The sequence below is a fragment of the Serinus canaria genome, chromosome 1, assembly GCF_022539315.1.
Source record: "Serinus canaria isolate serCan28SL12 chromosome 1, serCan2020, whole genome shotgun sequence".
Taxonomy (NCBI): Eukaryota; Metazoa; Chordata; class Aves; order Passeriformes; family Fringillidae; genus Serinus; species Serinus canaria.
The window spans coordinates 97761140-97783262 of NC_066313.1; the positions used below are offsets into that span (position 1 = coordinate 97761140).

General features: G+C 42.5%; 1 protein-coding gene across 1 annotated transcript; it reads left to right on the forward strand.

Moving 5' to 3' along the window:
- The first annotated feature begins 106 nt into the window (after positions 1-106).
- On the forward strand, positions 107-20666 carry GRPR (gastrin releasing peptide receptor). Its single transcript, XM_009089680.3, has 3 exons — positions 107-525; positions 17433-17784; positions 20274-20666. The coding sequence occupies exons 1-3, from the start codon at positions 107-109 to the stop codon at positions 20664-20666; spliced, it is 1164 nt and encodes a 387-aa protein (XP_009087928.1).
- The last annotated feature ends 1457 nt before the right edge of the window (positions 20667-22123 follow it).

Below are 22123 nucleotides of genomic sequence, written 5' to 3' on the forward strand. Positions count from 1 at the left end.
GTTTAAAGCCAGCAAGGAGCTGCAAAATTAAAGCAAGAAATTAATTTGAGGAATTTGGGGATTTTCAAAGAAGAAAGCTGTTTTCTGAGAAGAGCAAAGTAGGACGATGGCATCCGGAGAGTGCTTTCTGCTAGACCTAGAAACAGATAACTTCATTTTCTATAACATCTCTGTGAACCAGAGTGCAAACGTCTCCCTCCTAGGGGATGACTGGTTTTACCCAGCATTCCTCTACGCCATCCCCACTATCTATGGGATCATCATTCTGATAGGCCTTATTGGCAATATCACTTTGATTAAGATCTTCTGTACTGTGAAATCCATGAGAAATGTCCCTAATTTGTTCATTTCCAGTTTGGCTCTGGGAGACCTGCTGCTTTTAGTGACTTGTGTGCCTGTGGATGCCAGCAGGTACCTTGCTGACGAGTGGCTGTTTGGCAGAACTGGATGCAAACTTATCCCCTTCATACAGCTCACCTCTGTAGGAGTGTCAGTCTTTACTCTCACTGCTCTCTCAGCTGACAGGTAAGCTTGGCTGCTGTTGCCTTGAAAAGAAGCCTGCATAATTATGACTCCATAAAATGCACAGTTATAAAGTTTTATTTTCAGGTAAAATGTTTCTTTTTAATGTGATGAGGGAAGAAGAACCACATCAGGTGATTTCTGATGAATATTAGCATACAGCTAGAGGAGGATGCAGATTGAACACAGAATACTTTTTCTAAACTAAATGTTTGTGCAATTTAGCTAATAGTCTACATTAATTCAAAGAGAGACAAGAGCAGATCAAGCTAAAGACCAGAGAAAGAAAATACCATTAATGAAGGTGTTAAAAGATAGTATGTTCATATTTGCCAAAAAGCTAACTGATCCATACTTCATGAAGTGTGAAGGCACTGGAGCAGCAATTTAAAGTGCAATGAGAATCAATTCTTTCTAGTGGCTTGCTTCCTAAAGTTAATTATATGTGAGACAATATTTCATAAAATATTTTTCAAATATTTAAATGAGCTTGCCTGAAACCAGGAATTGCAGTTGCCACAGCCAGTGTATTTCCCTTGGTTAAACAGTTTGTCCCTTATCCAGTCAAAACTGATCTGTGTTCTTGGTTCAGAAACTTTATTTTCCAATAATGTTTAGTAAAAAATAATGTGTAGTAAGTAAATATGTTGGTTTATTTTCTAAATGCTTCCAAAAGAGATTAAGGAACACAGTGTCACCATGCTGAAGTGACACAGAAGTACTGAGTGAAAAATTATTTCAGTTTTGTTGTGGTCAAAAAAGACCTGGGGATTGTGAAACTGTGTTTCTTTGGGTAGTCTCTTGCATGCCACTGTCTCTTGCTAAGCTGCTTTAAAACATCAGACTACTTTTGTTCAGATTTTAATGTAGTTCACACACATATTTCAATACACTTTTTGCAGTCTCAACGAAAGCAGAAACTCCTTGGTGTTTCAGAGATAGAATGGTCAATATGTTTGTCCTCTGTGTTGGGATATATAAAAATAGCACTGTCTGTCCCAGTAGCAGATGACAAACAGGCCTATGTGTAGATAAAAGTCTTAAAGCAATATGCTTTAAAGTGCTGTGAAGGTAGGAAAACTGCACTAGTGAAAGACCACGTGCACTTTTGCTCCTGAGTTTGATGTGGTGCTTGATGTGGTGTCTGCATCCCCTCTGACCACTCTGAAGAAAATGTTGACAAAACAATGAATATCTCTTCAGGAAAATACATCCTTCTAAAGCTGTAATGTCAGTTGTTTTGAGGGGTGTAAGAAAAACAAAAATGCATTGTAAAGAAGGTTATGTTAGAGATATTTATTTCTATCTGGTCACTTGCTACATAAAGTAAACATTGCAAATGCTTTTACTGAGCAGCACATCAATAGCACTTTTTGCCTGAAGTGGTAGAACAGAACAGAAAACAGCTGTGCCAAGCTTGAGGTTTTGTGACTTCAAGTTCTGAACTTCAGCCTTATCAGGAACCTGTTAACCATCATGCTGCACTGATGATCAAATGTTTCCATTTCCTAGGCATCATTTTACCCTCTTCTAATGCATCTGTGGTCCACTGCTGAAGGAGACAATAATGAAACTTCTAACTTTGTTAGGCCTATGAATCTAATATGTTGTGCATTGAAACACAAAGGTGCCTTATCTCTTAAGTTTGCAGAAGTTTCTATTTTGATAAATTATCAGTAGTGCTGGGTTAATTTTGTCACAAAATAATACAGTCTATATTTTGTCAGCTCACAGCCTCTTAGTCTAGTTCCTTAAAACTGTCACCCTGAACTCCAGACCCCAGTATTAATCATGTCAGAATCATTAGGGAAATAACCTTAAAATGTAAAGGGAAAACATCCAAAATGTGAGTTGAATATGAACCAGTATGGTGATGCTGGCTGGGGCCTGTGGAGGGTCTGAAAGCCCAACACCTGCAGGTGAGATGCTGAGCCTAGCATGTTTCATAGACACCCATTTCTGATGATAGACATGGCACTGCATGAAGGGAAACAGAAAAAAGCGGTGTAGTGGTGAGATGATTAATGTTCAGTGAGGTGAATCCTACCTGAGATGCTCACATGAGGCATGTGAATGTCCCTGTTCTCACTAATCAAAGCCATAGGCCATGTAAGAGAAAAGCCTTCTAAACCTGCTGTGAATAGCATTACATGACACTGTCTCCAAGGAAAGGGAGACTTGTCAGTGTACTACAGACCTTTTGTCTATAATTCAACATCTGCAAAAAGTTATCATAAAACCCTCTTGATTTCAGCATCCTTCCATTGACAAAAGCAAATGGAAATAACTGCTGGCATTACTGAACATATCATGGTGATGCCTGACAGACATCGCAGGGAGCGGAATTCTGATGTGGAAAAAAAAGCATTGGAGTGTGATACAAGAGGGTCATTTCCAGAGACATGACCATTGAAACACAAGGTGAAAGTGGGGAGGTGTGATGGGCAGATGAGTATGTGAGACACTTAGGCTACATTACAACAATGGCACAGATCAGCCTGGCTGCACTGAAAACAAGGGGCCCAGTTTTAGTAGGTTTTTGCAGTCACATCATCAGTGCATAAGTATATGCCTTCCTGAGGTATACTTTCATTATTTCCACATCCACTTTGCCCTGTGTTAGCAATTGCTCATCTGCCAGTGACTGCAAATACTTGGCTGAGTGCTAGCCTCCAGCACAGAGCACCTAAAGCTACTCAGTGGTTTGACCCACCAGAATGAGGGGTTGTCCAGAGGATTGATTGTTCACTTGCACGTTTCTCAAGGAGAAACAGAGGGACAAACTGCTGACCTCAGTTTTTCCTGCAGTGAGAGCCTCCCAGCCTGCAAGTGCTCCATGCCCATATGGACATAGCTGAGCGTGCCTGCTCAGGTTTCAGCAGCAAGGGACAGCCAGAGCATCCCTGGGTGCTTAGGATGGGTCTGTGTACAATCATGAGATTTCCTTCAGATTTCATTGTTATTTCAGAAAATATGGAAGAAAGGGCAAAAAATAGTTAACAATATTATAAATGTATTTCCTCTGGGACCACTCCACTGTCTGCACAGTGCTTGCATTTTTCTGGCTGCATTTGCAGGAGCAGTGGGAGCTGTTGGAAGACACCTGTTTTCCTGCAAGTGTGTCTAATTTTCAGAGCAGCCAGGAGAGGGTTAAGGCATGTGCTGTGCTTCCAGTCACCTTCTACGAGTGATAAGGCTCCAGTGCTGAGTATACAAGAGCGAGGAAACAAGCAGCCCATGTGTGTGCATGATGTTTGTGTGTTTTAGAAACACAGTAAATGAGGTTGGTAGCGGAAGGACAACTGTCTGCCCTGCTGCTCTGCACTGTTGAGCCAGTGGTTTCTTCAGCTACTGCTCAGTTTATCCCAGAAAAAAACGGGAGTTTGTGTTCTGCCCTCCTCCTCCTCCTTCACCTCCTCCTCAATGCAAGGATAAGCAGTACAGAGGCACCCGTGAGAGCAGTGACACCTGAGCTTCTAGCCCAGACAGAAAAGCCAAGGCTGTCTCAGCAAGGGACAGGAAATTAAGGAAAATCTTTGCACAGCAAGAGGAAAAGCAACTATTTAATTGCCCGTGTCATAGGAGACGTCTTTATTTAATTGGCTTTCTCCTGTGACTGACAGGGTATGTACATTTGCATTTGAATTAGCCAGGCTGTCAAGCATTGATCATAGTTACTCACTGTTAGACTGGCATCGCAAAAGATCGAAATGCCCTGGTGCTCATGCAGCGAAACCTTCCTGAAGCAATGCTCTTTTTACAAGCACACAATAGAGTAATGTGAAATATAATTGGAGTTTACAAGCAGCATCTTTACTTTAAGCACCTTGGATTACTTGTATTCTAGTACTGGAAAGCTGCGGCATGCCTGCCAGCCGGGGCTGCCTGCAGTCTGTGGTGGGAGTGACAGTGTAGTGAGATATGTGGAGTGACATTACACGGGAGATTAGGTGGCTTACAGTGGTAAAACCAGCTGCAGACAGCAGGGTTACACTCATGTGGGATGCCTGAAATGGGGATGTTAGCTTTGGAAATGTTGGCCTTAGTGCCTTGGGTGCAGGGATGGATGCAAGAATGCTGCAGGGCTCCCAGCTCTGCTGGGTCCCTTGAAATGCACCATGGACACAAGATAGTTTGTTTATCAAAGAAGTCAAACTTTGAAACAACACTCCTAAAAAAAAGTAGCAGTGCAAGGAAAGAAACAAATCCAGAACTTCTACAAACACTTTTAAACATGCAAGTGTTTGTTTAGCAGACTCATCTCTTCTGTGATTTAGATGTCTCCAGACCCTACTATTAATATTACCTACAATACTACAGGAGGTGTAATATCTGTGTGCCAATTCATTTATTTTACTTTACAATCACTGGTTTATATCTCCACTACTGGACTAAGGGAAGCATGCCATGGTAATAAAAAGCTATGAAAAATCAACCCAAATTTCCCTGAGTTCATTTACATAATGACACTTTTAAAAAATGCCATCAGTTGTGAAGTGCCAAGTCCGTAGTAGTTTAGAATGTATTCTGGGCATTCTAGTCCCTGGGAAGAAAACTGGAGGGACTTTGGGGCCCAGCCCAAAGCCTTTCCTCACTCTGAAGCACCAGGCAGCCCCATTTCCACCCCCACTTGCTACTGACACAGTGTCTGTGCTGCTGCCCTTCATGTGCTGATGGATGCAGGGTGATATACACCTATCTTCTTCAGCTGATGTAAAAGAGTCTTAGATCCTGGTTGCTGGACACTGTGTCAATAGAATATAAACGCTCTTTACACCCTTAGTTTTAGCTCTCATTTCCTCAGCCCCTGAATCCATCTGCACCAAGAGCAACTGATCAAAGAGCACAGACTTTCTTAATATCTTGATTAACCAGAGCACATGGCCAAAACCAAAATGGATGCACTTCTATAACCAGGAAGATTAGAGCTCCCATTTATAGCAGTGGGACTGGTATGGAAATCTGAGTTTAGAGACAGTGCTAATGTGCTGGAGACTGTCAATATTTAAGCAATCAAAAGGAAGAAAATTCAGATTACCTATTGTTTACATTTCAGTAAAACCTAAAACCTCCAATCAGTTGTCATGGTCTCATAGTACGAGGTGCTGTACACACTGTTATTAAGGATAGCAACTGGCTGCAGAGAATTTGCTGGCTGTATGTCCCAGCAGTGGGCTGGGATTTCACCATTACTCAAGCAAGGAGATGAGCTTACTGTGGACCCATCAGTTCATGTCTTACAATGTTCAGATGTCTTCATGTCTTTCATGTTCAGATGTGGACAAGAGCCTGGCTGAGAAGAGTAGGAGGTAGATGTGCTGGAAAAGTAGAAGCAGGCACAACCATGCTGTGAAGCATCCGGTAACTGCTTTGCTCAGAGACAACCCTTGCAATAACCTGTTTTCCTTTATTTTGGAAAGAGACTTCACCACAGTCCCTATGGAGCCCCCTCACCTTGTTTTTCAGCAGTTTGACACCCAGGTGCCCACCTCACCCTATACAATCTAGGACACCATGGGCTATGATCTCCTGCCCATAGCAGGCTCTGCAGCCCCCCTACACAGTGTCTGCTGCACAGGATCTCAGGCAGAGCAAGGGCTTTCAAAATCCCTGTGCCATGGGGCAGAAAACCGGGACAGTACATGGGCCTCTCACAGTACTGAGGCACCTGAAGCCATCCCAGCAGCAAGCCAAGTGCTCTGCTGTAGAGAAAAGCAGAAAGCTAGAGATGCCTTGCAGAAGCTCCCCTCCTATGCCAGGCTAGTGATCAGTTTAATTGGACTGCAGAAAATTGTGGCGCATCAAAAGGAGAAGCATTATCAGAGCTCTACCCATCCAGTCCTTACTTGGCCTCTGTCCACAGTCAGTCTCTGCAGCTCTCAGGGAAGGCAGGACAGAAAACAGTACCATGACACCTGAGAGAAAAAAATGTTTCTTCACGCCTTCAGGCAACCCTGAAGCGTGAGATTGAGACATGAATGTTCAAATGACTGAGAGAACCAGAGATGTGGATGCAGGACTAGGAGATACCACAATAGCCATCAATTTAGCAGTAGTTCTTGCCCACACCTGTGCACAGAGGCTACTGAGTTTCTCACAGGATTTGGATTAAAACAAATCTTTCCAGTGGCATGAGGCTGCTTTCTGAGCATTCAGACTAAAGGTGCATATATCACTCTGCCGCCTCTGGTGTGTCTGGCACTCTGTTAACCTCTCCTCTTAGAACTCAGGTCATGTTTCAAATTGAAATTTGTCTGACCTCTAACCACTGCATAATAACTCACAGCAAACCTGAAAGGCTGAGAGCATTGGGGTTGTTCAGTCTGGAGAAGAGAAGGTTCTGGGGATATCTTATTGCAGCCTTTCAATACTTAAATGGGTTTATGAGAAAGACAGAGAGGAACTTTTTACCAAGGCCTGTAATGGATGAGGGGCAATGGTTTTAAACTGAAAGACTGTATGTTTAAGTTAGACATAAGGAAGAAATTTTTCATGATGAGGGTTCTAAGGTACTGGAGGGAGTTTGCCCAGAGAAGTGGTGGATAAGGAGCACGAAAGAACACAGGCGCACACTGCTGCTCCAAGGTGAAGAACAAAAAGGGAAGTTTATTTCTTGACTCTAACATTTATAGTTTTCCAAAAGTGCAGTGGATTGGAGGGTGACAGTGCCACCTCTCCAATGTCACTTGGCAAACCAACAGTCTATCAAGTCTCTCCTCCTCCATAAAGGAAGGCAAAACAATGTGTTATCTACAGGAAGTGTGTGAGAAAGTTCTCCACAAGAATGTAAACATCAGAAGGCTTAGAAAATCCTAGAAAATCAGGGCGACACCCTACCTCTCAAAGTGTTCAAAGCCAGCTTGGATGGATCCTTGAGCAGCCTGACAATTGAAGATGTCCTTGCTTTTTGTGGGGGGCTTGTTAATCCTTTAAAGGTCCCCTCCTAACCAAGCTATTCTATGGCTCTGTGATTAGACCAGTCAAGGATAGCAATCGATTGTTCAGCTCCAAAATGCTGCTAAAGGTTCATATAGTGGTGATGATCTCTTATGACACCTATGTTTACTGAAACCACGGAAAGGACTTAAGGATCATATAAGTAGCTTAGCTTTATATGGAATTACACTAAAGCCATGACACCATGAGAATCCTGCAGGGTATCTCATTTTGTCACATCCAGAAGAATCGCTCTAATGTCTTCTTTTATCTCTTCTTTTCTTAACAGAGCGCTAATTTTTTTTTTTTGTATCTCCAGCTCACTTGGTTCCTGTATTTACTATTTTACACATAACTGACTTAAAATGGTTTATTTTAGACTATGGCCATTTACCCCAATGACTCCACAGCGTTCTCAGTCTGGTCAGCCACCATGTCATCTGCAACCTTTTCCCACAAAGGTTTTAGCCTGCTCAAGGCAGGTGATATGCACAAAAAATAACACTGCAGCTAGAGAAGGTTCCCAGGACCCAGGCTACAAATGGTTCCACACACTGCTTTTTACCACTATGCTTGATGCACTGCTAGGGAAGCATGGGGCTCAAGGTCTCCACCTGGAATCCCCCCTTCCCAGACCAGGAGTCCTAATTTTAACCCTATCCTGTGGGAGTGGGACAGGGATTGCATGGATAGGAGAGGGAGGAGCACATGTACCCTGGTTCATGCATGTGCATATCTACATGCATGGTCACCCATGCCAACATGCCCACAAAAGCTGCAGCTCTTCTGTACACCAGCATGGCCCACATCCCCTGTTACGTTGTGACAAGATAAAACAATGCTGACATCTGCTGTGTGTTAAACAAGACAGACATATTAATTATCACCTGTTAGCAGGATTAACCTATCTCTTACTCCCTCTGCAACTAGCCATGGGCAGCACAAACATTTGCACTTTTCTTGGTCACACCATCCAGCTTTTCTGAACATCACATCTTTGAAGCCAGTTCTCCACTTCTGAGAAATTCACCACTTTTTCAAGATTTGTAAAAAAATTAGCACCACTAGTTCCTCAGCTGGTTCCTTTCGTACTCCTAGGTGTAAATTATTCAGGCCTGCTGGTGTGAAATTAGTTTGTGTTAGCAGATGTTGGCTCACAGCTTCCTTCATACAGCTCAGAAGTTTTCTGCTACATCTGTAGTGCTGCACACCTAGTATAGAACCACACAGATCTCCTGCTCATTTGGTCCTGAAGATGTCTCTTGAGTTATTGCTTTTCACTTTGTCTCATCACTGTTCATATCTTCACTATTTATGTGTGTGCCTGACTTACTGATTTTTTTTTATTCCTGATATATTTAAAAATGCACATTTGTCTGTTGCAGAGTGACCTTTGATAATTTGTTGGCTCCTTCAGCTTCCCTTATCAGTCTTGAACATTTTTAAACTCCAATACTTGCTGTCATTTACTTTTGCTTTTTTTTCCCATCTGTTGCATATTGATTTTTGTAATTACTTCTTTGAGGTTTTAACATGACTCTTCCTTTTCTGTTATCCAGGGCAGCTTTTTGCCATGCTTTTTTCATGGCAAGGAGGGAGACACCAGGGAGCAGGCTGGAAGTCAGTGATTAATGTATAGTTAGTGATTCCCCTTTAGATTTGTGTTCTTGGTCAGTTGATTTGAAAGCTGCTTTTAACTTAAGGAAATCTGCTTCTCTAAAGTTAACACAATCATAGAATCAAAGAATGGTTTGGGTTGGAACAGACCTTAGTGGTCAACTACTTCCAGCCCTCCAGAAGTGGGCAGGAACACCTTCCAGTAGACCAGGTTGCCCAAAGCCTCATCCAACCTGGCCTTGTTTCTAAATATGTATAGCTTCTTATTCTATTTCCACAAAATTAATATAAGAACAGCTGCTATAGCTTATGGAAGTGCTAATTTTTAGGTCAACGATGAGCTCTTCTTTCTCTGTCAAAACAAGGTACAATATTGATTTATTGTACAGGCAGGACTTTTTCTGTTGAGTAACTGCCATTTTTAGAATCTCTAATGAATTTCTATAACTGGCTCTGTGGGATATCCAGCAGTTGTACCACCTGCTCAGATTACTCAGTGATTCTGTCTTTATGCACCAAAGGTGGTGCTTTCAGCAGAAATAAGGCAGATTCTCTAGTGACATGAGGAGTCCATGTCTGAGGCTGCAGCTTTAGTTGCCCTGGTCACAGTTCAATCCTCAGGCATGCAGATCTCCCACCCCCAGGCTGTGGCATCCCTGGAGACTTGGGCTGAGGCAGTAGAGCCTTGGATGGAAGCACCTCTGGGGTTGGTTCTTCTCATGCCTGGTGGCCCTCTGCCGGCACCCTTTCTCCCAGCTGCCTCCAGACTCTCACCACATTGCAACCCTGACACCAGCATGTGCTCTGGTGCCACATAGCTTGAGCAGGAACATCTCCCTGGCTGCACCCAGGCACTGAGCACATAGAAAGGGTTGCAGTGCTTAGCTGGTGCTGGGGAGCTGAGTGGGACCTTGCCAGTTTTGAAATTAAAGGATGTTTCCAAACCATGTCCAAGGGGGCATCAGGCCCTGCATCACCATCCGGGCAGGGGAGGGGACTGTCCCTTGGCAAGGAAGGGGGCTGTCCCACTGGCACTGCACTGGGGCAGCCTCACCTCGAGTGCTGGGGGCAGTTCTGGGCACCACAATATAGGAAAGCTATTAAACTATTACAGAGCATCCAAAGGAGGGCAACAGAGATGATGAAGGGTCTCAAGGGGAAGCTGTGTTAGGAGCAGCTGACATCACTTGGTCTGTTCAGCCTGGAAGAGACTGAGGAGAGACCCCACTGCATGAGGGGAAGAGGGGGGGCAGACCCTGATCTCTTCTCTGTGGTGACCAGTGACAGCTGACCCAAGGGAATGGCCTGAAGTTGTATCAGGGGAGGTTTAGGTTGGATATCAGGAAAAGATTCTTCACCCAGAGGGTGGTTGAGCACTGGAACAGGCTCCCCAGGGAAATGGTCACAGCACTGAGCTTGATAAGAGTTTAAGAAGCATTTGGTTAATGCTCTCAGGCACAAGGTCTGACTCCTAGGGTGTCCTGTACAGGGCCAGGATTCAGTGATCCTTGTGAGTCACTTCCAGCTCAGCATATTCTGTGGTTCTGTAAATGGATGGGTCCCAGCCCTGCTTTAGACAGCAGGTCTCACATCTGTTTGCAAGATTAAGCTGGCCCCACTGAAATCTTTAACTTGGCATGAAGCTGAAGATCACCTTCTGGGAAACACTACCCTGGGTGTAAAGGGGATTCTTCTGATGTCCATGGAACTTACACTGTTTCCTGCAGTAACCTTTAAATCCATTGTTTTTCAAATGTGTAGTTAATTCCTGAAATATTTTAAGTTGTTGATGGTTATGATTAGGAATAACACATTCACTATCAAATGATTAGTGCTTAAGGTCTCCTTCTCCAGTATGCAGTACAGTTCAGTGATCTCTAAAACACTGTCTCTCAATTCTGAATTTAGGCATTTGTATACTGAGATTTTCCTTTGTCCATATTCCAGGATAACGTAGCAGTATGCAGGTATACAGATTGAATTTTGAATGTATGCTTTAAAAGTAAGAGCTGTGCCACTTCCATCAATGCCTCCTTTTTGTTTCCATTTAAATGTTAAATTAATAAAAAGAGAAAGTAGGCAGTACCTGCCAATGTATTTAAGATTTGCCCATTAGAGATGTCTTTGTGCCCATATGCAATTTACTAAAGATTTTAATAACAGATGTTCACTCAAGAATCATGCATAATAATGATAATCTTAACTAAGTATGCAGAAAGCAGATAGACCCAGAATAGGTTGTCGGAGTGTGTTGATGGGTTAGACAGTCTAGCAATTTTGTGGATTTACTGAATTGTCTTCAGAGCTATAAATATTCATAACATCCATGGTGGAAACAATAAAGAAAGTTTGTGGCATTGCATTTGTCATAAATTTCTTGGTATATTTAATAAGATTCTTTTCTTGCTTTCCAGGTGGAGCTTCAGACTCAACAGGGCTCCATCTTCTTCATTTATGTAGTTTTTCCATGGCATCAATTTTTCTCTGTTGCCTGAGGCGTTTTTTGCATGGTAATTGAGCCAGTCCTTCATATTATGTGGGCAAAACATTAATGTGATGCTCATAAAACTTAATTGCAAAATCTTAATGAAAGAATTTTTGTTTGGTCTGTTCTCAGGCCAGGACCAGACCAATGGGCCATTAACCTTACAAATGGGAACAGATGACTTGGGATCAGGCGGACTGCAAATTGCACTTTTCTCACTATATCAGATACAAGTGGGAGCAGAAGTATGGGGGATGTGCTGACTGAGAGGCAGCTCTTCCATCCTTACCAGAGGGAGTCATGGCAATTTCAGGAGCTCATTTGCTAGAACTGGGAGGAACTCAGTGTTTTCACATCTCAGCAATTTATGTGACTTGTTTCTGTAAGACATCAGTTTTTTCCAGCCAATTCCTGCTTTTTTATTTAAGTCTGCGTTTCAAATTAGTTCAACTTCTTAAAATAGAGCACAGTTCAAAGAGATTCAAAACTTTGTAAGTGGATTTCTCACTTCAGAAAGAAAGAAAGTGGCAATATGTACATCTTTCCACCAGCCTCATGAAATCTAAACAGTAGCATCAGTAATGAAGCAAGGGTGGGCAAAGCTTCTGAAGTCTTGTTTGAAGAGGTTTTAATACACTTGGATTTTAAACCATGATAAAAATTCAGGAATGGGGCACAGGATCTTTTTATATAAAAGGTGTAGGATGTAGTAACAGATACTACTTGGAGGAAAGTTTCCTTGACATTTAAGTACTCCTGCAAATTTATTTTGGAAAGGCACTGCCCCTTTTGTCTGGAGGAAGGATGGGCAGACCTTTTTTCCTCTTAAATTTCTTGCAAGCGTGATGTTAAGCTGTAGAAAGATGGACATGCTTGGAAGGACTGAGATAGAAAAGGGCACTACTCTGTGCCAGAGTATTTTTCAGCCATTTTCGCTCCCTACACTCCTGGGTCATCTACATTAGCTTTCCTTGCTGTCATAAGGGAAGTTGAGGCTGCCTATAGCACCAGCTTCTCCCCACAGCATAAAGTTACTTGCCTAAAAAAACCCAAAAAAACCCAAAAACACAAAACCTGAGACTTAGCCACATGGAGCTAAATTAATTTAAAATCCCAGGGAAACATCTGATTTTCCTCCCCATGCTTTAGTTGTTTTCATTTAATTTTTGTGGCTGTTTTAGCAGGCATAAGTAAGTGGATGAAGGTGACAGGAAAAAGCCATGGAGGAAGCACAGAGGCTGCAGTCTTTGTGGATAAGGTCCTTTCTTCCCCAGAGAGCAAAATTGCAGCTCTTCTATGCTTAGAAATGTATAGGCAGTATGGCTTTGAAGGCAAAGCCTGTTCATGCTTCAGGTGACATGTATTTTCTTAGCTCAGCTGAGGAGCATAAAGATGGATAAAATATTTTTGTACCAACAGAGAAACTACACTTAGGAAACACTGACATCCATTTGGGGCCATATTTTGGTTGGTATCTTTGGACAGTGTATCTGTAAGTGTCTTTTTCATGCTGCAGCTACTTCTGTGTTTATATTTGAAGCTGCAGCTTTGGGGCTAAGTGCATGGTATTAAACAATGTTTGCATACTCCAAGCTTTAGAGTGCATTAGGTGATGCTATCCTTAGTTACCTTATTATTAACACAGGGACAATGGCACAGTTTTCCTGTTTCCCTGGCATAGTAACCTCAGTGGGAAAAGTATTTACCACAGAAGGACCTTGGGTGTGCCACATTTTAGTGGTTTATGGACATTTCAGTAGTTTCAGATGTGAGAAACAATTCCTCGATGAGCACGATAGAGATCCTAAGCGATGTGTAAAAGATGTTTTCAAGGATTCAGTGGAGATGCATGTGCTCTGTGGACTCCTTCCAATGCACAATGAATTTTTGGGATTAGGTTAAAAAGTGATCAGGTGTTCTGGGTTGAAGAAAAGCAATCACCAGCAACCTGGAGAACAGGGACAGCACCAGAGTCACTGTGGCTGGTGTGGGGAGGATTTCCTTAGCAGGGGAATCCTCACAGTGCCTCGTGAATTCCAATTACATCCAGCACACTTAGGATAGCTCCATAAGTAATTTCTTTTGGGAGCTTCTTTGAGTGAGACTGTGAGACAAGGAGCTGTATGGCATCCATCCTGGCTGGGAGGTGACTGGCAGCTGCAGTGTACCTGGCTGCTTCACCAGAGGGAACAGGGAAATTCAAAGACTGAGCAGAAGTAAAGGGTAGCATCTCTTTCATATTTCAAATCAGATCAGCAACTCAGTGATTTTCATCTGGGCTGTTTGGCATGAGTTCTTGACTGTGTCTTTTTTTATTCAACTGAATCTTCATAAAGCATATTTTGAAGCTTTGGGCTTTGCTGCAGTGCATGAATTGTACCTCTGGTTTTTAAACTTTTTCAAAAATTTATTTAAAAGCCAATAGAGAAAGCTGAAAAGAATATATATTTCAAACAATGATTCAATAATTAGAGACTGAATGTGGGAGCAGCAGAGGTGATCAGTCCAGGGCCATGTCTAGATCTACTGCAGACAGTTGAGCATGCAATGTGACACACATTCTCAGAGGCCACGTTTTGACCTGGGTTTAAAATTATGCATGAAAGCTCAGTTTCATGAGATCCATGGCTCCTCTAAGGTGTATAGGTATATTCATCAATGTCTCCTTCAAAGTGGATTGAAATACACATGCTGGATGTTAAATATGGGAAAGTTGCATGCCTCAGGCTAACTCATTGAAAAACAAATGGCAGAAGACAAAGCTGTGGAAACTTGAAATATTATTTGACATACAAACTGGAAATACACATGCTGAAAAGCAGAATGAGCTGCTACTCAAATCCATTCCGCCTGAATGAAGTTCTGAAGAAATGTCAAATAAATTATAAACCCCTGCCAGGAAAGTGGTATGGAAAAGTAAAGGAGTGAAGGCATTTCTGAGCCCCACTCAGAAGCCAACCAGGAGATGCAGCTTTTTCACACCCTGAACACCAGCAACAGGAAAATCTAGTGAAGTCCCAGCCCAAGCACCAGCCAGGGGGGCCAATTCCTCATGTGTAACATCCCCTGTGCCCGCACCAGGAGCAGCCCCTGCAGCTGCTGTCCAGAGCCTGAGCTGGCATGGGAGAGTGGAATGCTGGAACACAAACTGGAGAGACCCACTGACACATCAGCAAGGCAACTGGAAATGGGGATTCCTACCAGATCAGTGCTGATCACTCACACATCAGTACTTGGAGAGTAATAGAGATTACTAGAGATTTCTGCTTAAATTTACCCACCATCAAGGAAGTCATGCAGATAGTCAGCAAAATAATTTCATTTGATTGCCAGGCTATTAAGAAAATACCTACATGTGGTTCTGCACATGAGAACTTATATTTTCAAAATCTGTTTTCTAGGTCTGTTTCCTCTGTTTTATCTTTCTGTTCTTTCACTCCTATCCTATGGGTCTACACTGAACCCTTTGCTAGCAAAACCTCTCTCATATCTTCTCTTACATCTGCTGTAGGAGGCTTTAAAAATACACTAAATGCCTAGTAATCAGTGTCAGCATCTTAGACATTTCTAATTACATTCTGTCCAAATTAAATTGTTTGGCTATGCCATGTCTGGTTAAAATGTACCAATGACTTGAAATGGAGCAATTTTCTGGCTCCCCCAACACATTAATGTTAATAAAAATCAAACAGTTTCTCTATATTCTTTAACTTATCCATGTTCCTGGAACATAATACTTGAAAATTTTCTCTCAGCTGTCTATATTTTGTAAGACAATCCCTGCAATAATCATGCTTACATGTCATGTTGATAAGCATACAGTAAACATCTGCAGAAAGACCTTCAAATCAACCAAATTTGCTAATACCTTGGTATATTATTAATTTCCTTTTGCATTTCTCTTCTTTAGGATGTACTGAAGACTTTCAGTGAGCTAATGTTTCTGTCAATAATCTATATCTGGTCGATGAGACTATAATGGAGCTATTTTAACACCACTCCTTTAGTAATCTGCCTAGCACTTCTGTTTTATGACTGCAATAGTCAGAGCATCATATTTGTTTAAGAGCTGTGACGTTCTTTGCCTGTGTTTATGATCTGGTGCTGGAAGATTGTGCTTTGTAGTATGACACTACTTAATCCACAGTTTTCAGAGTGAAAGTTAAAGAGGTGCTAAGCAAGCCTTAAAAATACTGTGTCTGGCCACTGCAGCTGGAAAAAAGGGGGGCTGCAGGGCTTGAAGATTACGTGTTTAAATAGCAAACTACTGAGTACAGTGTTGGTAGTACATGAAAGGATAAGTCCTCTACACAAAATACCTGTATGAAGAAATACCTGCAAATGACAAAATGTCTAGATGCAGTCTTCATAAAAATAAGTATGGAACTATCTATGTAGTTATGTATACATAAATGTAGGTGCATATAAATATGTGTGTGTGTTTAAAATCATACACAAAGATATGTGGACACATACATACCTACATGGAGGGAAAGCTGGATGTGCTGAGCAGGATATTGCATATAATCAGAAATTGTATGCATGATTACCCTGCAAATAAAGCAATTAAGCAGTTAAAACACTTCAAGAGTGATGGACTCCTCTTTCAGATGCTGAGCTTTAGGATAATGCAGGCTGTAGCAGGTGGGGAGTCATGGAGTGTCCGTAGAGCCTGGTTTGTGCCGCCCACACTCGGGCAGGGTGTTTGTGCTCACTGCCTCTGCTCCCACCCCAGTGTTCACTGCAGCTGTCTGAAGGAGCCAGGATGCTGGGAGGAGCTTAGAGATGGACTGAGGAGCTGATGGGATGTACCCTGCCATGCCAAAGAGGGCTGGGACTGCCTAGGACCCAGGCACACACCGGTGCCCAGGGAGAAGTGACCAACGGGGAGCCAAGTGCACCAGGGGCAGAGTTAGGCAGATCCTGGAAGAAATACCCAACAGTTTGTAATTGTTATAATAATGACCCTCCATGCTAATTTGTGAAACCTGTAGATACTCCTTCTTAATTACTTTTTTTTCTTCTACTATGTTCCTTAAATGCATATGTGAGTTGTGGCTTGCTTGGAGTGTCAAATCCTGCCAAAGCAGGGCTCCAGCATATATTAAGCTCTGATGTTTTCCATTTCTCTCATTATGCACACACCAATTTCAAATAAGCTTATTTCTTTGATATTCTTGGATTCTAAAGTACAATTTTCTGAAAGGCTGAAGTCATGAAAGACAACATTTCAAGTCAAAAAATGTCTCTATATATCTAGAATAGTGAGGAACAATGGTGATTTTCTGCAAGAGATTCAGCACTTCTGGCTACTTTACCTCAATGCATTGAGTTACAGAAAACTCTTTCTACTACACCACCAAACAGCAATTAAGAAGGCAGCATGCTCTTTGTAGCTTGAGAAAAAAAGATTTGCAGGAGACTGCTATACTCACAGCTTGAAAAGTGTGTCAAAATCTCAGCCCAGTTTCCTTCAGCAGTGTTCTGGGGTATAAGCTGCTGTACACTTTGGAAGAGAAGTTTATGCTTGCGCTTCCTGTCTTAATGCTGTTTGGACACATATTAATGTCATTAATGTTAATTAACATGTTAATGTCAGGGGGCCCTGTGCTTTGTTGGGTCAATTACAAATTAAATGAACTCATAATCAATACACATGAAACTGAATGAACTGATGACAGGTGGCTCTGGTTTAAACTGAGAAATCTATTGAAAATATAGACATTAAAAACGCCAGAAAAAAATCCAGTCTTCAGTAAAGAATGATTTTGTTTGTGGTTTTTTTTTTTTTTTTAATGGAAAAGAAAAACAGTAATACTCAGCTTGAATGTTGAGGTCAGTAAACTAAATCCTTTTTTTGTTTGTTTTTTAGGTATAAAGCTATAGTAAGGCCAATGGAGATCCAAGCATCGCATGCACTGATGAAGATTTGTGTGAGAGCTGCTATAATCTGGATTGTATCCATGTTGCTTGCCATCCCTGAAGCAGTATTTTCAGATCTGCACCCTTTCCATGACAAAGGGACTAATAAAACCTTTATCAGCTGCGCTCCTTACCCTCATTCAGATGGGCTGCATCCTAAAATTCACTCAATGGCATCTTTTCTCATATTTTATATTATTCCCCTATCTGTAATTTCAGTATATTATTATTTTATTGCTAAGAATTTGATCCGGAGTGCTTACAACATCCCCGTGGAAGGAAATGTGCATGTGAGGAAACAGGTAGGGATTTGACTTTCTTCAAAAATCCACATTTTCTATGAATCTGGGAGGAAAGAGGGAATACAGGGAAATTTATACTGCAACAGATAGTGTCTGTCGTACTGATTTTAATAGATTAGGTGGGGAAAAAGAATTTAAATGGATGAAAGAAGCCATAATACAGGGCTAAACAGTCAAAGCATCTCCTCCTGTTTGTAAGTTCAGAGACTTTGGCAGAGTGGTTACCTTGGGAAGCATAGCAGGAGACCCTTGCCAGAGCCTGGAAAGGTATTGACTAAAATGCAGGGAAAGGGGCAGAGCAGATACAGTGCTTGCAGATTGAAGCAAAGGGTGATATGGGAAAAAATCAAAACTTCACAAAGTTGCTTTGTCAGAGAGAGGACATTGGATGAAGCCTTGCCTGTTTCTAAACAGCCTATTTACCTTGAGGTAATTATCTTATTTGCTTTACCTCTTCTTTTTAACTGAGGTGTGCTTCAACCTCAGCAAAACTAACACAAGCCATTTGTAGCTGAGCAATTGTCCATTCAATTGCACCCAGCTGACACCTCCACCTTAGACTGACCCAACAAAATCATCTTACCCAGCCTTCAGGAGCTATGCTGAAGCAGTAAGGCTGGAAAGACTTGGGTTTTGCCCATCAAATGATGTGTGATCCCTGAAATCCTTATCCTTTTTCCCTTCTGAATGTGCGTAAATCTTTTCCCCAGCAGGCCATTTCTCTGCTGATTCGATGGCTGTTTTGATTAGTGGCAATAAAGTGAGCAGTACAAGCAGCCCTTTCCCCTTTGGTTGTGGGGAAAGAGCTTTAAAGAAAGCAAAAGGCCAGGCTGGTCTAGCAGCCTCCGTCCATCATTCCCGTCCTGTAGTGCATTCAAGTGCTATACGTCTCCATCTGAGATAACTGGTATCGATTTCTTTATTGCATTGCTTCCTTTCTTTATAGTGCAGATGTGGCCTCAATAGCCCTATATCAAATTAAGAATACATTTTAAAAGAATATATGGTTTAGCCAAGGAGAGCCCTTCTCAAAGGATTTAATTTTCAGCCTGCTCACTGGAGATGTTATCTGGTGCATGTCAGTCCTTCCTGAGCTCAATGGCTGATTTTTAGTCAGTGCCATTAAAGGGGCATGAAATAAAGTCCAAATGGGCTTGCAGTGTCTCTCCTGCCTGCTTCCTGCTTGCAGCTGTCCTGAGAATAGATCAGCCTGTGTAAAATGCTGTTTCTGATTTACCTATGGAAGGATGGGGCAGTGTCCTGGGAGCCTGGCCAGGCGCTGTGGCCACACTGGGGCAGGAGCAAGAGCAGCAGGGCTGAGGCTAGGAGCAGTTGCAGGCCATTCACATCCTACTTAAGTACAAGAAGTGGGATGCAGCTAATCCCCTAGGAGTGTCTGGGGAGCGTTAGTGGGATTACCAGAGAACATTAGGGAGCCCTAAAAGATCAGCAATGTTACATTTTCCAATCCTGCAAACTCTGTCTGCATTACCTCTCCCAGGGAGTGGTGCATTTTAGCAGGTTTTTCAGGGCAACTCTGTCCTCTCATTTTGGGCAGCCTCCTTCATGGCTTTTGCATTCATAAGGAAGAGAGATGTGTTTTTCAGTGGCTTTGTTATCTTAATGTACAGCACTTGTAGGCAAAAGACAAGGTATGGCTTACCTCAGCTCCCCTCAGTTGAGCAATACCTTTGGGTTGACTCCAAGCCTGTAGAAGTAAGTAAAACAAAAGTGTGGCTGGTCTGCATGAAGGTTACACTGTGCGCTAGCTGGCTTTGTGGAAGCACCTTTCCCTGACAAAGCTCACATTGTGCTGAGGTGGTCATCCATCTATTCACCACCTGTAGCTCTCTCCTGGTGGCTCCAGTGCTTTCAGCTGAAGGGTCCAACTCACTGCTGCCTTGGTGTTCCTCCAAGTACGGAATATCCTCTTTTTGTTTCTCCATCTGCTTCAGACTCTGAGTGCTGAACTTGGTCTTAAAGGGCTGTGAGCTGTTGACAGCACTTTTGTGTACATATACCACATGGCCCCATGGCAGAATGTCCTGCCTGTGAGCTGTGTGAAATATCCCAGACTCCTACATGACAATTAATTATAATAATAGGAATAATAATAAGGTAATTTATTAAAATTACATATGATTGTATATATTATGTGTGGATAACTAATGCAGATTGTTCACACTTTTCTTGGCAGAGCTGGGATTTTGCAAAGTGACTAGCTACTGGGAATTTTATTTCTAAACAGAAAGGAAAAGAAAGACCACTTCTTATGTAATAAATTCTCAGAATTGTTTGTTTATAAGGCAAGGAGGTTGAGGAGAGACAAGGAGAATTCTTGACTGTGTTCACCTGCAGTCCAGATTTCCCTGCTCTGGATGTGCCACATGCCACACGTTAGCCAGAAAGCTGCAGCACTGGCAAAACCAGTCAGCCCCTGGTCTGAGCTAGGAACAGCAGCTAATCTGTGTTTCTCTTTCTTCATCCAGATTGAGTCCCGTAAGCGCCTGGCCAGGACCGTGCTGGTCTTCGTGTGCCTCTTCGCCTTCTGCTGGCTGCCCACTCACATCATCTACTTATACCGCTCCTACCACTACTCCGAGGTGGACACCTCAGTGCTGCATTTCATTGCCAGCATCTGTGCTCGGATCCTGGCCTTCACTAACTCTTGTGTCAACCCCTTTGCTCTCTACTTGCTCAGCAAGAGCTTTAGGAAGCAGTTCAACAACCAGCTGCTGTGCTGCAGAGCTCGCCTCCTCATCCGCTCCCACAGCATGGCCAGGAGCACCACACGAATGACCTCCCTCAAGAGCACCAACCACTCCCTGGCCACCTTCAGCCTGATCAATGGCAACCACATCTACCACGAAGGCTGTGTCTAAAGGGCACAGTCAGGGACATCAATTGCTGAGCATGGCTGCTGGACTTTGCTCTGTGGGCATGGTGAGCAGCACACCCATGCATGCACATGCACATGCAAGGAGGTGTGGTGTGCTCAGAGAGCTCAGAGGAGCTTGAAGCAATCAACATTTCATCTTGGGCTGAGGTTGAAGCATCCAGCATTTCACTCTGGACTGAGGCATCGCCAGATCATCAGATCATTGAGCACCATCTCACAGGATCTCCCTGGGAAGTGCTGCTGTGCTTTCAATGAGAGCAAAATGAGCACCTTAAGATCAAATCTTTTTTGGCTCTGCAGAATCTTCATCACTTCCTGCTCAATCCCAAATTTACACAGACTTGCAGCAGTGATAAAGACCGTATCAGGTGCACACAGTTTGTCAGAACAGTTGCATCCATCACTTCATGGTGTAATGTATTTTGACATAGAAATAAATCCATTTAAATAAGGTAAATACTTTTACAAAGGAGTTCAACAGAGGTCATTTACAGACTTTTCAAGTATTTATTAATGTCCTGAGTACAGTGTTAATTCATGGTCTAAAAGATATCAAGAGTTTACTGGGGCATGTCTGTGGCCCTATCTGAAGTGAGCAGTATCTTGCACCACATCAATGTGAAAGAAGTAACGTGAATAAATGTGAGTTGGATTATGTTTACAGCTTTCAATTGTGTGAGCTTTTGCTGTGTTGTGGAAGAGACAGCAGGGCAATTTCCAAGCATTACTGTTTTGTTCTTCCTGTCTTCAAAGGTGTGAGATAGTGAAAGTTCCATCACCTAAGTGGTACCACAAAATTTGAGTTGGGTTTAACTAAGGGCAGGCGATAGCAGAAACTGATGTACAGCTATTTTTCTTTTAGTAGTGCTTTGTAAAACACTAGTTTTTCAACAAAAGATATCAGCAATGCAAGGTGTGATCTCCAGCCTACATTTTTTCCTACTGTCTTCACAGAAATCTGTGGAGACAGAGTGCCAAAACTGGCTGACAGATTGGAGAAACATGTCTTCTGTAAAGTTTGCCCCAGAACAATTCCTGTTCCAGATACCATCTATTCTGGAACAGGAGCACAGTGTCCTGCAGATAAAAAACTCCTGAAGCGCCTGGGCCATAAGACATTCAGTGAAGCTGCACACCTGATAAATAAAACTGCTGCCAAATGAGGCCATAAACCAATCACTGTAGCAGAATATTGGGTTTTTAATGGTCCTTATCCTCTTTGATGATGATCCTTTTCATTACAACACCAAAAGATAAATTAAAGCTGATAAAACTTTACTTGGGTTTGCTTTGTGTTTGTAGAAAAAGTCATGTGTGCAGTGTAAAAGCTCTCAGCCCTGTGTCTGCAGCTGCTTTGGGATGCTGGTGGGATCTGCTGTCTCCAAGGACTCAAACAGTGTCTGATGCCAAAGGCAGAGCTCTGAAAACTTCACCTCATTT

Excerpts from the sequence above, each read along its gene's own strand:
- GRPR (XM_009089680.3), top strand. The coding sequence starts at position 107 with ATGGCATCCGGAGAGTGCTTTCTGCTAGACCTAGAAACAGATAACTTC. Across the intron at positions 526-17,432 it reads ACTGCTCTCTCAGCTGACAG|GTATAAAGCTATAGTAAGGC; the intron begins GTAAGCTTGGCT and ends TTTGTTTTTTAG. Across the intron at positions 17,785-20,273 it reads ATGTGCATGTGAGGAAACAG|ATTGAGTCCCGTAAGCGCCT; the intron begins GTAGGGATTTGA and ends TTCTTCATCCAG.